This window comes from Oncorhynchus kisutch, linkage group LG14 (genome assembly GCF_002021735.2).
Source record: "Oncorhynchus kisutch isolate 150728-3 linkage group LG14, Okis_V2, whole genome shotgun sequence".
Classification (NCBI taxonomy): domain Eukaryota; kingdom Metazoa; phylum Chordata; class Actinopteri; order Salmoniformes; family Salmonidae; genus Oncorhynchus; species Oncorhynchus kisutch.
Window position 1 is genome coordinate 3,713,912 of NC_034187.2, and position 15,390 is coordinate 3,729,301.

The following is a 15,390-nucleotide window of genomic DNA, read 5'->3' on the forward strand; positions in this document are numbered from 1 at the left end:
TATAGAGCAAACAAGCAATTATCACAACACATAGGTTGTAATATGGCTTGTGGGGCCCAGCGATTTTACCCATGCACCGCTATTAGTCTATCCATTATATTTACATAATCAGTAGAGTGTCCTATTCTAACAGAAACCAAATTGAGAACGCATGTGCGTAATCCAGCCAAAGACAGTGAGAAGATCTGCTGTGTGCATCAGCCAGAAATAACACCTCGGACGGAATTTCAGGGCGCTAGGACCGCGCACGGCTCTGTGAATGCGCAAATCCCAGTCAAGCAGAGAGACTGTTCGCTCTCTCTATCGGAATAGCTCGTTACCGGTGAGGCTGTTTGCTGCGGTGCGAGCCATATCCGGAGAAGCACTTTTCGCGCACCTCTCCTCCAGCTCCGTCTCCGGTTCCAAAAGAACCACCAAGCGAACCTGAACCGGAGATTTAACCATCTGGGGGTTTCAGGACAGACTTCTCCTTATGGGCTCACAATGCGCAGGATACGGGCCAACGCCATCGCTATCTTGACCGTAGCGTGGATCCTGGGAACATTTTATTACCTGTGGCAGGACAATAAACCGCACTCATCATCATCCTCAGCCTCTCAGCCCCGCGTCGCGGACATCAAGAGACATGCCGACGGCGGGAGGCTGGAGATCCACGGAGACGACAGGACCATTCCGTTGATTGTGAGTGACAGATTGAGAGGAGAGCAGAGAAGCGGAGAACCGAGAGAGAGACGGAGAACCGAGAGAGAGATAGAAGGGGTAGGGAAGCGGCTAGCTGTGGCTGTGCTGCTGCAGGGGAGTGTGTGTTGCATGTTGATGCACAGTGGGTTATCTCTGTTGCTGCTCACCCACCACCTCACTGAGTCTAATATTTGTGTTGAGCGCAGAGAACCTGTGCGTCGACGCTGTGGTCCATTTCCTATAATGAATCTGAACTCTAAATATGATATTTCTGCTACCGCATTATTATTGCATTATTTTCAGTGGTGGAACAAGTGCCCTGTCGTCATACTTGAGTAAAAGTCAAGATACCTTAATAGAAAATGACTCAAGTAAAAGTTGAATGTCCCCCAGTAAAATACTCCTTGAGTAAAAGTCTAAAAGTATTTGATTTTAAATATACTTAAATATCAAATGTAAATGTAATTTCAAAAATATACTTAAGTATCAAAAGTATAAATAATTTTAAAAATCCTCATATTAAGAGAACCAGACAACACCCTTTTCTTTTTATATATATATATATATATATAATTTAACTCTACGTCGTCCAGCCAGAGTCCATATATATATATATTTATTTACAGATAGCCAGGGGAACACTCCAACACTCAGACATCATTAACAGATAGCCAGGGGCACACTCCAACACTCAGACATCATTTACAGATAGCTAGGGGAACACTCCAACACTCAGACATCATTAACAGATAGCCAGGGGCACACTCCAACACTCAGACATCATTAACAGATAGCCAGGGGCACACTCCAACACTCAGACATCATTTACAGATAGCTAGGGGAACACTCCAACACTCAGACATCATTAACAGATAGCCAGGGGAACACTCCAACACTCAGACATCATTAACAGATAGCCAGGGGAACACTCCAACACTCAGACATCATTTACAGATAGCTAGGGGAACACTCCAACACTCAGACATCATTAACAGATAGCCAGGGGAACACTCCAACACTCAGACATCATTTACAGATAGCTAGGGGAACACTCCAACACTCAGACATCATTAACAGATAGCCAGGGGAACACTCCAACACTCAGACATCATTTACCGATAGCCAGGGGAACACTCCAACACTCAGACATCATTTACCGATAGCTAGGGGAACACTCCAACACTCAGACATCATTAACAGATAGCCAGGGGAACACTCCAACACTCAGACATCATTAACAGATAGCCAGGGGAACACTCCAACACTCAGACATAATTTACCGATAGCTAGGGGAACACTCCAACACTCAGACATCATTAACAGATAGCCAGGGGCACACTCCAACACTCAGACATCATTTACAGATAGCTAGGGGAACACTCCAACACTCAGACATCATTAACAGATAGCCAGGGGCACACTCCAACACTCAGACATCATTAACAGATAGCCAGGGGCACACTCCAACACTCAGACATCATTTACAGATAGCTAGGGGAACACTCCAACACTCAGACATCATTAACAGATAGCCAGGGGAACACTCCAACACTCAGACATCATTAACAGATAGCCAGGGGAACACTCCAACACTCAGACATCATTAACAGATAGCCAGGGGAACACTCCAACACTCAGACATCATTTACAGATAGCTAGGGGAACACTCCAACACTCAGACATCATTAACAGATAGCCAGGGGAACACTCCAACACTCAGACATCATTTACAGATAGCTAGGGGAACACTCCAACACTCAGACATCATTAACAGATAGCCAGGGGAACACTCCAACACTCAGACATCATTTACCGATAGCCAGGGGAACACTCCAACACTCAGACATCATTTACCGATAGCTAGGGGAACACTCCAACACTCAGACATCATTAACAGATAGCCAGGGGAACACTCCAACACTCAGACATCATTAACAGATAGCCAGGGGAACACTCCAACACTCAGACATAATTTACCGATAGCTAGGGGAACACTCCAACACTCAGACATCATTAACAGATAGCCAGGGGAACACTCCAACACTCAGACATCATTTACCGATAGCTAGGGGAACACTCCAACACTCAGACATCATTAACAGATAGCCAGGGGAACACTCCAACACTCAGACATCATTTACAAATGAAGCATTTGTGTTTAGTGAGTCCTCCAGATCAGAGGCAGTAGGGATGACCAGGGATGTTCTCTGTTTAGTGAGTCCTCCAGATCAGAGGCAGTAGGGATGACCAGGGATGTTCTCTGTTTAGTGAGTCCTCCAGATCAGAGGCAGTAAAGATGACCAGGGATGTTCTCTGTTTAGTGAGTCCTCCAGATCAGAGGCAGTAAAGATGACCAGGGATGTTCTCTGTTTAGTGAGTCCTCCAGATCAGAGGCAGTAGGGATGACCAGGGATGTTCTCTGTTTAGTGAGTCCACCAGATCAGAGGCAGTAAAGATGACCAGGGATGTTCTCTGTTTAGTGAGTCCTCCAGATCAGAGGCAGTAAAGATGACCAGGGATGTTCTCTGTTTAGTGAGTCCTCCAGATCAGAGGCAGTAAAGATGACCAGGGATGTTCTCTGTTTAGTGAGTCCTCCAGATCAGAGGCAGTAGGGATGACCAGGGATGTTCTCTGTTTAGTGAGTCCACCAGATCAGAGGCAGTAGGGATGACCAGGGATGTTCTCTGTTTAGTGAGTCCACCAGATCAGAGGCAGTAAAGATGACCAGGGATGTTCTCTGTTTAGTGAGTCCTCCAGATCAGAGGCAGTAAAGATGACCAGGGATGTTCTCTGTTTAGTGAGTCCTCCAGATCAGAGGCAGTAAAGATGACCAGGGATGTTCTCTGTTTAGTGAGTCCTCCAGATCAGAGGCAGTAGGGATGACCAGGGATGTTCTCTGTTTAGTGAGTCCACCAGATCAGAGGCAGTAGGGATGACCAGGGATGTTCTCTGTTTAGTGAGTCCTCCAGATCAGAGGCAGTAGGGATGACCAGGGATGTTCTCTGTTTAGTGAGTCCTCCAGATCAGAGGCAGTAAAGATGACCAGGGATGTTCTCTTGATAAATGTGTGAATTGGACCATTTTCCTGTCCTGCTAAGCATTCCAAATGTAACAAGTACTTTTGGGTGTGAGGGGAAATGTAAGGAGTAAAAAGTACATTATTTTCTTCAAGAATGTAGTGAAGTAAAAGTTGTCAAAAATATAATTAGTAAAGTACAGATAACCCCCCAAAAAGTACTTAAGTAGTACTTTAAAGTATCTTGACTTAAGTACTTTACACCTCTGATTATTTTCATTCGTTACGTTGCGCCGGATGAGATGCATTTCAATGAGGGGACATCCCACAATGCAATGCCCCCTTGCGGTTGAAGGCTCGGTTGCGAGACTGACACCAGATACTTAGAAACAAATCTAACTCTGCGTCGTCCAGCCAGAATCCATTGAAGAACAGGAAGTTACCAAACCACAAGAAGATGAAAATATGTGGTGAGACAGCTGAGACAATATATTTATCCTGTTTTGAATGAAAATTTTGCCATCTTCCAAAATAAATGTGATTTCTGACGAGAGACACTCTCCTCCATCCTGTGTTACAAACACTACATTTTGTCCTGGCGGGGCAAGACTCTGAAGATGACGTCCTGCGTAATACATCACAATGTAAACAGGGCCTTAGAGCATATATAACTGATCTGATCTGTGTTAGAGCGTATATAACTGATCTGATCTGTGTTAGAGCGTATATAACTGATCTGATCTGTGTTAGAGCGTATATACACTGCCATTCAAAGTTTGGTCACTTAGAAATGTCCTTGTTTTTGAAAGAAAAGCACATTTGTGGTCCATTGAAATAACAGAAAATTGATCAGAAATACAGTGTAGACATTGTTAATGTTGTAAATGACTGTTGTAGCTGGAAATGGCAGATTTTTTATGGAATATCTACATAGGTGTTCAGAGGCCCATTATCAGCAACCATCACTCCTGTGTTCCAATGGCACGTTGTGTTAGCTAATCCAAGTTTATAATTTCAAAAGGATCATTAGAAAACCCTTTCGCAATTATGTTAGCACAGCTGAAAACTGTTGTTCTGATTAAAGAAGCAATAAAACTGGCCTTCTTTAGACTAGTTGAGTGTCTGGAGCATCAGCATCTGTGGGTTCGATTAGGCTCAAAATGGCCAGAAACAAAGTACTTTCTTCTGAAACTCGTCAGTCTATTCTTGTTCTTAGAAATGAAGGCTATTCCATGTGAGACATTGCCAAGAATCTGAAGATCTTGAGCAACGCTGTCTATTACTCTCTTCACAGAACACGTCAAACTGTCTCTAACCAGAATAGAAAGAGGAGTGGGAGGCCCCGGTGCACAACTGAGCAATAGGACAAGTACATTAGAGTGTCTAGTTTGAGAAACAGGCGCGTGACAAGTCCTCAATTGGCAGCTTCATTAAATAGTACCCGCAAAACACCAGTCTCCATGTCAACAGTGAAGAGACGACTCCGGGATGCTGGCCTTCTAGGCAGAGTTCCTCTGTCCAGTGTCGGTGTTCTTTTGCCAATCTTTATTTATTTTACCAATTTTTATTGGCCAGTCTGAGAGATGGCTTCTTCTTTGCAACTCTGCCTCCAATCTTTAGGAATCTCAGACTATACGAAAGAGAGGTTAGGGGTTGCAACAATCTTTCAGAACATCAGCTGTCTGGATTTGGGTGAAGGAGAAGTGTGTGTGGGGGGGGGAGGCTTGGGCCAGTTGCTGGGGGAGGCTTGGGCCAGTTGCTGGGGGGGGGGTGCAGAGCTGTTGGCCAGGGTTGGGGTAGCCAGGTGGAAAGCATGGCCAGCCATAGAGATTTGCTTATTGAAATTCTCGATTATCATGGATTTATGAGTGGTGACAGTGTTTCCTAGTCTCAGTGCAGTGGGCAGCTGTGATGTGGGAGGGTCCTGCCTCTAAATGCTTCTGGGGCAAAGTTACACAATTCATTTTGAAGTCCATGAGTATAAGCCCCTTGAATCTCTCAATCAATCAGAGAAGATTACTGCTGGCAGGTAGCACTGCCAAGCCGGGGAGGAGACATGTTGGCTGGATGGGGTTGGGAGGTTGGGGGTAGAGACATGTTGGCTGGATGGGGTTGGGAGGTTGGGGGTAGAGACATGTTGGCTGGATGGGGTTGGGAGGTTGGGGGTAGAGACATGTTGGCTGGATGGGGTTGGGAGGTTGGGGGTAGAGACATGTTGGCTGGATGGGGTTGGGAGGTTGGGGGTAGAGTCCTGTTGGCTGGGTGGGGTTGGGGGAATAGGATGGGAGGTTGGGGGTAGAGTCCTGTGGGGTTGGGGGAATGGGAGGTTGGGGGTAGAGTCCTTTAGGCTGGGTGGGGTTGGGGGAATAGGATGGGAGGTTGGGGGTAGAGTCCTGTTGGCTGGGTGGGGTTGGGAGGTTGGGGGTAGAGACATGTTGGCTGGATGGGGTTGGGAGGTTGGGGGTAGAGACATGTTGGCTGGATGGGGTTGGGAGGGTGGGGGTAGAGACCTATTGGCTGGGTGGGGTTGGGGGAATAGGATGGGAGGTTGGGGGTAGAGTCCTGTTGGCTGGGTGGGGTTGGGGGAATAGGATGGGAGGTTGGGGGTAGAGTCATGTTGGATGGATGGGGTTGGGGGAATAGGATGGGAGGTTGGGGGTAGAGACATGTTGGCTGGATGGGGTTGGGAGGTTGGGGGTAGAGTCCTGTTGGCTGGGTGGGGTTGGGGGAATAGGATGGGATTGGAGGTTGGGGGTAGAGTCATGTTGGCTGGATGGGGTTGGGGGAATAGGATGGGAGGTTAGGGGTAGAGACATGTTGGCTGGATGGGGTTGGGGGAATAGGATGGGAGGTTGGGGGTGGAGTCCTGTGGGGTTGGGGGAATGGGAGGTTGGGGGTAGAGTCCTGTAGGCTGTGTGGGGTTGGGGGAATAGGATGAGAGGTTGGGGGTAGAGTCCTGTAGGCTGTGTGGGGTTGGGGGAATAGGATGGGAGGTTGGGGGTAGAGTCCTGTAGGCTGTGTGGGGTTGGGGGAATAGGGTGGGAGGTTGGGGGTAGAGTCCTGTGGGGTTGGGGGAATGGGAGGTTGGGGGTAGAGTCCTGTAGGCTGTGTGGGGTTGGGGGAATAGGATGGGAGGTTGGGGGTAGAGTCCTGTAGGCTGTGTGGGGTTGGGGGAATAGGGTGGGAGGTTGGGGGTAGAGTCCTGTAGGCTGTGTGGGGTTGGGGGAATAGGATTGGAGGTTGGGGGTAGAGTCCTGTAGGCTTTGTGGGGTTGGGGGAATAGGATGGGAGGTTGGGGGTAGAGTCCTGTAGGCTGTGTGGGGTTGGGGGAATAGGATGGGAGGTTGGGGGTAGAGTCCTGTAGGCTGTGTGGGGTTGGGGGAATAGGATGAGAGGTTGGGGGTAGAGTCCTGTAGGCTGTGTGGGGTTGGGGGAATAGGATGGGAGGTTGGGGGTAGAGTCCTGTAGGCTGTGTGGGGTTGGGGGAATAGGATGGGAGGTTGGGGGTAGAGTCCTGTAGGCTGTGTGGGGTTGGGGGAATAGGATGGGAGGTTGGGGGTAGTCCTGTAGGCTGTGTGGGGTTGGGGGAATAGGATGGGAGGTTGGGGGTAGAGTCCTGTAGGCTGTGTGGGGTTGGGGGAATAGGATTGGAGGTTGGGGGTAGAGTCCTGTAGGCTGTGTGGGGTTGGGGGAATAGGATGGGAGGTTGGGGGTAGAGTCCTGTAGGCTGTGTGGGGTTGGGGGAATAGGATGGGAGGTTGGGGGTAGAGTCCTGTAGGCTGTGTGGGGTTGGGGGAATAGGATGGGAGGTTGGGGGTAGAGTCCTGTAGGCTGTGTGGGGTTGGGGGAATAGGATTGGAGGTTGGGGGTAGAGTCCTGTAGGCTGTGTGAGGTTGGGGGAATAGGATTGGAGGTTGGGGGTAGAGTCCTGTAGGCTGTGTGGGGTTGGGGGAATAGGGTGGGAGGTTGGGGGTAGAGTCCTGTAGGCTGTGTGGGGTTGGGGGAATAGGATGGGAGGTTGGGGGTAGAGTCCTGTAGGCTGTGTGGGGTTGGGGGAATAGGATTGGAGGTTGGGGGTAGAGTCCTGTAGGCTGTGTGGGGTTGGGGGAATAGGATTGGAGGTTGGGGGTAGAGTCCTGTAGGCTGTGTGGGGTTGGGGGAATAGGATTGGAGGTTGGGGGTAGAGTCCTGTAGGCTGTGTGGGGTTGGGGGAATAGGATTGGAGGTTGGGGGTAGAGTCCTGTAGGCTGTGTGGGGTTGGGGGAATAGGATGGGAGGTTGGGGGTAGAGTCCTGTAGGCTGTGTGGGGTTGGGGGAATAGGATTGGAGGTTGGCGGTAGAGTCCTGTAGGCTGTGTGGGGTTGGGGGAATAGGATTGGAGGTTGGGGGTAGAGTCCTGTAGGCTGTGTGGGGTTGGGGGAATAGGATTGGAGGTTGGGGGTAGAGTCCTGTAGGCTGTGTGGGGTTGGGGGAATAGGATGGGAGGTTGGGGGTAGAGTCCTGTAGGCTGTGTGGGGTTGGGGGAATAGGATTGGAGGTTGGGGGTAGAGTCCTGTAGGCTGTGTGGGGTTGGGGGAATAGGATGGGAGGTTGGGGGTAGAGTCCTGTAGGCTGTGTGGGGTTGGGGGAATAGGATGGGAGGTTGGGGGTAGAGTCCTGTAGGCTGTGTGGGGTTGGGGGAATAGGATTGGAGGTTGGGGGTAGAGTCCTGTAGGCTGTGTGGGGTTGGGGGAATAGGATGGGAGGTTGGGGGTAGAGTCCTGTAGGCTGTGTGGGGTTGGGGGGAATAGGATTGGAGGTTGGGGGTAGAGTCCTGTAGGCTGTGTGGGGTTGGGGGAATAGGATGGGAGGTTGGGGGTAGAGTCCTGTAGGCTGTGTGGGGTTGGGGGAATAGGATGGGAGGTTGGGGGTAGAGTCCTGTAGGCTGTGTGGGGTTGGGGGAATAGGATTGGAGGTTGGGGGTAGAGTCCTGTAGGCTGTGTGGGGTTGGGGGAATAGGATGGGAGGTTGGGGGTAGAGTCCTGTAGGCTGTGTGGGGTTGGGGGAATAGGATGGGAGGTTGGGGGTGGAGTCCTGTGGGGTTGGGGGAATAGGGTGGGAGGTTGGGGGTGGAGTCCTATGGGGTTGGGGGAATAGGATTGGAGGTTGGGGGTGGAGTACTGTAGGCTGTGTGGGGTTGGGGGAATAGGATTGGAGGTTGGGGGTAGAGTCCTGTAGGCTGTGTGGGGTTGGGGGAATAGGGTGGGAGGTTGGGGGTGGAGGCCAACTGATATTTTATTTTCCTGTTTATACTGAATGTTTTATTTATTAAAATCTGTATATTTTATTTATTAAAATGTCTATGTATTTCTTAGTTCTTTCTTGTCTTTTGAGTAGCAATCCATTTGAAATGGATAATGTATCTGTTAAAATGTAGAAATAATAACAGATAAGAATACCAACATACATTAAATGGCTCAATAGAATAAACATTTATTAAAATAAAAATGTTTAAAAAATAAATCACATCCAAGGTGCATTCCAGAACCCTAACCCTAACCCTAACCCTAACCCTAACCCTAACCCTAACCCTAACCCTAACCCTAACCCTAGCCCTCTGGCTATGGATGTCTATGATAAATAACCCTAACCCTAACCCTAACCCTAACCCTAACCCTAACCCTAACCCTCTGGCTATGGATGTCTATGATAAATAACCCTAACCCTAACCCTCTGGCTATGGATGTCTATGATAAATAGCCCTAACCCTAACCCTAACCCTAACCCTAACCCTAACCCTAACCCTAACCCTCTGGCTATGGATGTCTATGATAAATAACCCTAACCCTAACCCTAACCCTAACCCTAACCCTAACCCTCTGGCTATGGATGTCTATGATAAATAACCCTAACCCTAACCCTAACCCTCTGGCTATGGATGTCTATGATAAATAGCCCTAACCCTAACCCTAACCCTAACCCTAACCCTAACCCTAACCCTAACCCTCTGGCTATGGATGTCTATGATAAATAACCCTAACCCTAACCCTAGCCCTCTGGCTATGGATGTCTATGATAAATAACCCTAACCCTAACCCTAACCCTAACCCTCTGGCTATGGATGTCTATGATAAATAACCCTAACCCTAACCCTAACCCTAACCCTAACCCTAACCCTAACCCTAGCCCTAACCCTAGCCCTCTGGCTATGGATGTCTATGATAAATAACCCTAACCCTAACCCTAACCCTAACCCTAACCCTAGCCCTAACCCATCCAAGGTGCATTCCAGAATATATAGCCCTAACCCTAACCCTAACCCTAACCCTAACCCTAGCCCTAGCCCTAACCCATCCAAGGTGCATTCCAGAATATGCTCACAATGCAAATAGCCCTCTGGCTATGGATGTCTATGATAAATAGCCCTAACCCTAACCCTAACCCTAACCCTAGCCCTCTGGCTATGGATGTCTATGATAAATAACCCTAACCCTAACCCTAGCCCTCTGGCTATGGATGTCTATGATAAATAACCCTAACCCTAGCCCTCTGGCTATGGATGTCTATGATAAATAGCCCTAACCCTAACCCTAACCCTAACCCTAACCCTAGCCCTCTGGCTATGGATGTCTATGATAAATAACCCTAACCCTAGCCCTCTGGCTATGGATGTCTATGATAAATAGCCCTAACCCTAACCCTAGCCCTCTGGCTATGGATGTCTATGATAAATAGCCCTAACCCTAACCCTAACCCTAACCCTAACCCTAACCCTCTGGCTATGGATGTCTATGATAAATAGCCCTAACCCTAACCCTAACCCTAACCCTAACCCTAACCCTAGCCCTCTGGCTATGGATGTCTATGATAAATAACCCTAACCCTAGCCCTCTGGCTATGGATGTCTATGATAAATAGCCCTAACCCTAACCCTAGCCCTCTGGCTATGGATGTCTATGATAAATAGCCCTAACCCTAACCCTAACCCTAGCCCTCTGGCTATGGATGTCTATGATAAATAACCCTAACCCTAACCCTAGCCCTCTGGCTATGGATGTCTATGATAAATAACCCTAACCCTAGCCCTCTGGCTATGGATGTCTATGATAAATAGCCCTAACCCTAACCCTAACCCTAACCCTAACCCTAGCCCTCTGGCTATGGATGTCTATGATAAATAACCCTAACCCTAACCCTAGCCCTCTGGCTATGGATGTCTATGATAAATAACCCTAACCCTAACCCTAGCCCTCTGGCTATGGATGTCTATGATAAATAACCCTAACCCTAACCCTAGCCCTCTGGCTATGGATGTCTATGATAAATAACCCTAACCCTAACCCTAACCCTAGCCCTCTGGCTATGGATGTCTATGATAAATAACCCTAACCCTAACCCTAGCCCTCTGGCTATGGATGTCTATGATAAATAACCCTAACCCTAACCCTAGCCCTCTGGCTATGGATGTCTATGATAAATAACCCTAACCCTAACCCTAGCCCTCTGGCTATGGATGTCTATGATAAATAGCCCTAACCCTAACCCTAACCCTAACCCTAGCCCTCTGGCTATGGATGTCTATGATAAATAACCCTAACCCTAACCCTAGCCCTCTGGCTATGGATGTCTATGATAAATAACCCTAACCCTAACCCTAACCCTAGCCCTCTGGCTATGGATGTCTATGATAAATAACCCTAACCCTAACCCTAACCCTGGATGTCTATGATAAATAACCCTAACCCTAACCCTAACCCTAGCCCTCTGGCTATGGATGTCTATGATAAATAACCCTAACCCTAACCCTAGCCCTAACCCTAACCCTAACCCTAACCCCAACCCTAGCCCTCTGGCTATGGATGTCTATGATAAATAACCCTAACCCTAACCCTAGCCCTCTGGCTATGGATGTCTATGATAAATAACCCTAACCCTAACCCTAGCCCTCTGGCTATGGATGTCTATGATAAATAACCCTAACCCTAGCCCTCTGGCTATGGATGTCTATGATAAATAACCCTAACCCTAACCCTAGCCCTCTGGCTATGGATGTATATGATAAATAACCCTAACCCTAACCCTAGCCCTAACCCTAACCCTAGCCCTAGCCCTCTGGCTATGGATGTCTATGATAAATAACCCTAACCCTAACCCTAGCCCTCTGGCTATGGATGTCTATGATAAATAACCCTAACCCTAGCCCTCTGGCTATGGATGTCTATGATAAATAACCCTAACCCTAACCCTCTGGCTATGGATGTCTATGATAAATAACCCTAACCCTAACCCTAACCCTAGCCCTCTGGCTATGGATGTCTATGATAAATAACCCTAACCCTAACCCTAGCCCTCTGGCTATGGATGTCTATGATAAATAACCCTAACCCTAACCCTAGCCCTCTGGCTATGGATGTATATGATAAATAACCCTAACCCTAACCCTAGCCCTAACCCTAACCCTAACCCTAGCCCTCTGGCTATGGATGTCTATGATAAATAGCCCTAACCCTAACCCTAACCCTAACCCTAGCCCTCTGGCTATGGATGTCTATGATAAATAACCCTAACCCTAACCCTAGCCCTCTGGCTATGGATGTCTATGATAAATAACCCTAACCCTAACCCTAACCCTAGCCCTCTGGCTATGGATGTCTATGATAAATAACCCTAACCCTAACCCTAACCCTGGATGTCTATGATAAATAACCCTAACCCTAACCCTAACCCTAGCCCTCTGGCTATGGATGTCTATGATAAATAACCCTAACCCTAACCCTAGCCCTAACCCTAACCCTAACCCTAACCCCCAACCCTAGCCCTCTGGCTATGGATGTCTATGATAAATAACCCTAACCCTAACCCTAGCCCTCTGGCTATGGATGTCTATGATAAATAACCCTAACCCTAACCCTAGCCCTCTGGCTATGGATGTCTATGATAAATAACCCTAACCCTAGCCCTCTGGCTATGGATGTCTATGATAAATAACCCTAACCCTAACCCTAGCCCTCTGGCTATGGATGTATATGATAAATAACCCTAACCCTAACCCTAGCCCTAACCCTAACCCTAGCCCTAGCCCTCTGGCTATGGATGTCTATGATAAATAACCCTAACCCTAACCCTAGCCCTCTGGCTATGGATGTCTATGATAAATAACCCTAACCCTAGCCCTCTGGCTATGGATGTCTATGATAAATAACCCTAACCCTAACCCTCTGGCTATGGATGTCTATGATAAATAACCCTAACCCTAACCCTAACCCTAGCCCTCTGGCTATGGATGTCTATGATAAATAACCCTAACCCTAACCCTAGCCCTCTGGCTATGGATGTCTATGATAAATAACCCTAACCCTAACCCTAGCCCTCTGGCTATGGATGTATATGATAAATAACCCTAACCCTAACCCTAGCCCTAACCCTAACCCTAGCCCTAGCCCTCTGGCTATGGATGTCTATGATAAATAACCCTAACCCTAACCCTAGCCCTCTGGCTATGGATGTCTATGATAAATAACCCTAACCCTAGCCCTCTGGCTATGGATGTCTATGATAAATAACCCTAACCCTAACCCTCTGGCTATGGATGTCTATGATAAATAACCCTAACCCTAACCCTAACCCTAGCCCTCTGGCTATGGATGTCTATGATAAATAACCCTAACCCTAACCCTAACCCTAGCCCTCTGGCTATGGATGTCTATGATAAATAACCCTAACCCTAACCCTAGCCCTCTGGCTATGGATGTCTATGATAAATAACCCTAACCCTAACCCTAGCCCTCTGGCTATGGATGTATATGATAAATAACCCTAACCCTAACCCTAGCCCTAACCCTAACCCTAGCCCTAGCCCTAACCCTAACCCTAACCCTAGCCCTCTGGCTATGGATGTCTATGATAAATAACCCTAACCCTAACCCTAGCCCTCTGGCTATGGATGTCTATGATAAATAGCCCTAACCCTAACCCTAACCCTAACCCTAGCCCTCTGGCTATGGATGTCTATGATAAATAACCCTAACCCTAACCCTAACCCTAGCCCTCTGGCTATGGATGTCTATGATAAATAACCCTAACCCTAACCCTAACCCTAGCCCTCTGGCTATGGATGTCTATGATAAATAACCCTAACCCTAACCCTAACCCTGGATGTCTATGATAAATAACCCTAACCCTAACCCTAACCCTGGATGTCTATGATAAATAACCCTAACCCTAACCCTAACCCTAGCCCTCTGGCTATGGATGTCTATGATAAATAACCCTAACCCTAGCCCTAACCCTAGCCCTAACCCTAACCCTAACCCTAACCCCAACCCTAGCCCTCTGGCTATGGATGTCTATGATAAATAACCCTAACCCTAACCCTAGCCCTCTGGCTATGGATGTATATGATAAATAACCCTAACCCTAACCCTAGCCCTAACCCTAACCCTAAGCCCTAGCCCTCTGGCTATGGATGTCTATGATAAATAACCCTAACCCTAACCCTAGCCCTCTGGCTATGGATGTCTATGATAAATAACCCTAACCCTAGCCCTCTGGCTATGGATGTCTATGATAATAACCCTAACCCTAACCCTCTGGCTATGGATGTCTATGATAAATAACCCTAACCCTAACCCTAACCCTAGCCCTCTGGCTATGGATGTCTATGATAAATAACCCTAACCCTAACCCTAGCCCTCTGGCTATGGATGTCTATGATAAATAACCCTAACCCTAACCCTAGCCCTCTGGCTATGGATGTCTATGATAAATAACCCTAACCCTAACCCTAGCCCTCTGGCTATGGATGTATATGATAAATAACCCTAACCCTAACCCTAGCCCTAACCCTAACCCTAGCCCTAACCCTAACCCTAACCCTAGCCCTCTGGCTATGGATGTCTATGATAAATAACCCTAACCCTAACCCTAGCCCTCTGGCTATGGATGTCTATGATAAATAGCCCTAACCCTAACCCTAACCCTAACCCTAGCCCTCTGGCTATGGATGTCTATGATAAATAACCCTAACCCTAACCCTAACCCTAGCCCTCTGGCTATGGATGTCTATGATAAATAACCCTAACCCTAGCCCTCTGGCTATGGATGTCTATGATAAATAACCCTAACCCTAACCCTAGCCCTAACCCTAACCCTAGCCCTAGCCCTCTGGCTATGGATGTCTATGATAAATAACCCTAACCCTAACCCTAGCCCTCTGGCTATGGATGTCTATGATAAATAACCCTAACCCTAGCCCTCTGGCTATGGATGTCTATGATAAATAACCCTAACCCTAACCCTCTGGCTATGGATGTCTATGATAAATAACCCTAACCCTAACCCTAACCCTAGCCCTCTGGCTATGGATGTCTATGATAAATAACCCTAACCCTAACCCTAGCCCTCTGGCTATGGATGTCTATGATAAATAACCCTAACCCTAACCCTAGCCCTCTGGCTATGGATGTATATGATAAATAACCCTAACCCTAACCCTAGCCCTAACCCTAACCCTAACCCTAGCCCTCTGGCTATGGATGTCTATGATAAATAGCCCTAACCCTAACCCTAACCCTAACCCTAGCCCTCTGGCTATGGATGTCTATGATAAATAACCCTAACCCTAACCCTAGCCCTCTGGCTATGGATGTCTATGATAAATAACCCTAACCCTAACCCTAACCCTAGCCCTCTGGCTATGGATGTCTATGATAAAT

General features: G+C 47.9%; 1 protein-coding gene across 1 annotated transcript in view; it reads left to right on the top strand.

Annotated features, from left to right (window-relative positions):
* The first annotated feature begins 295 nt into the window (after nt 1–295).
* LOC109885320 (polypeptide N-acetylgalactosaminyltransferase 16-like) overlaps nt 296–15,390 on the top strand; it is an 89,121-nt gene continuing 74,026 nt past the window's right edge. Inside the window, exon 1 of the mRNA XM_031787655.1 lies at nt 296–681. Coding sequence (XP_031643515.1) covers nt 484–681 — 198 coding nt within the window. The 5' untranslated portion in view covers nt 296–483. The remainder of the gene's footprint in view (nt 682–15,390) is intronic.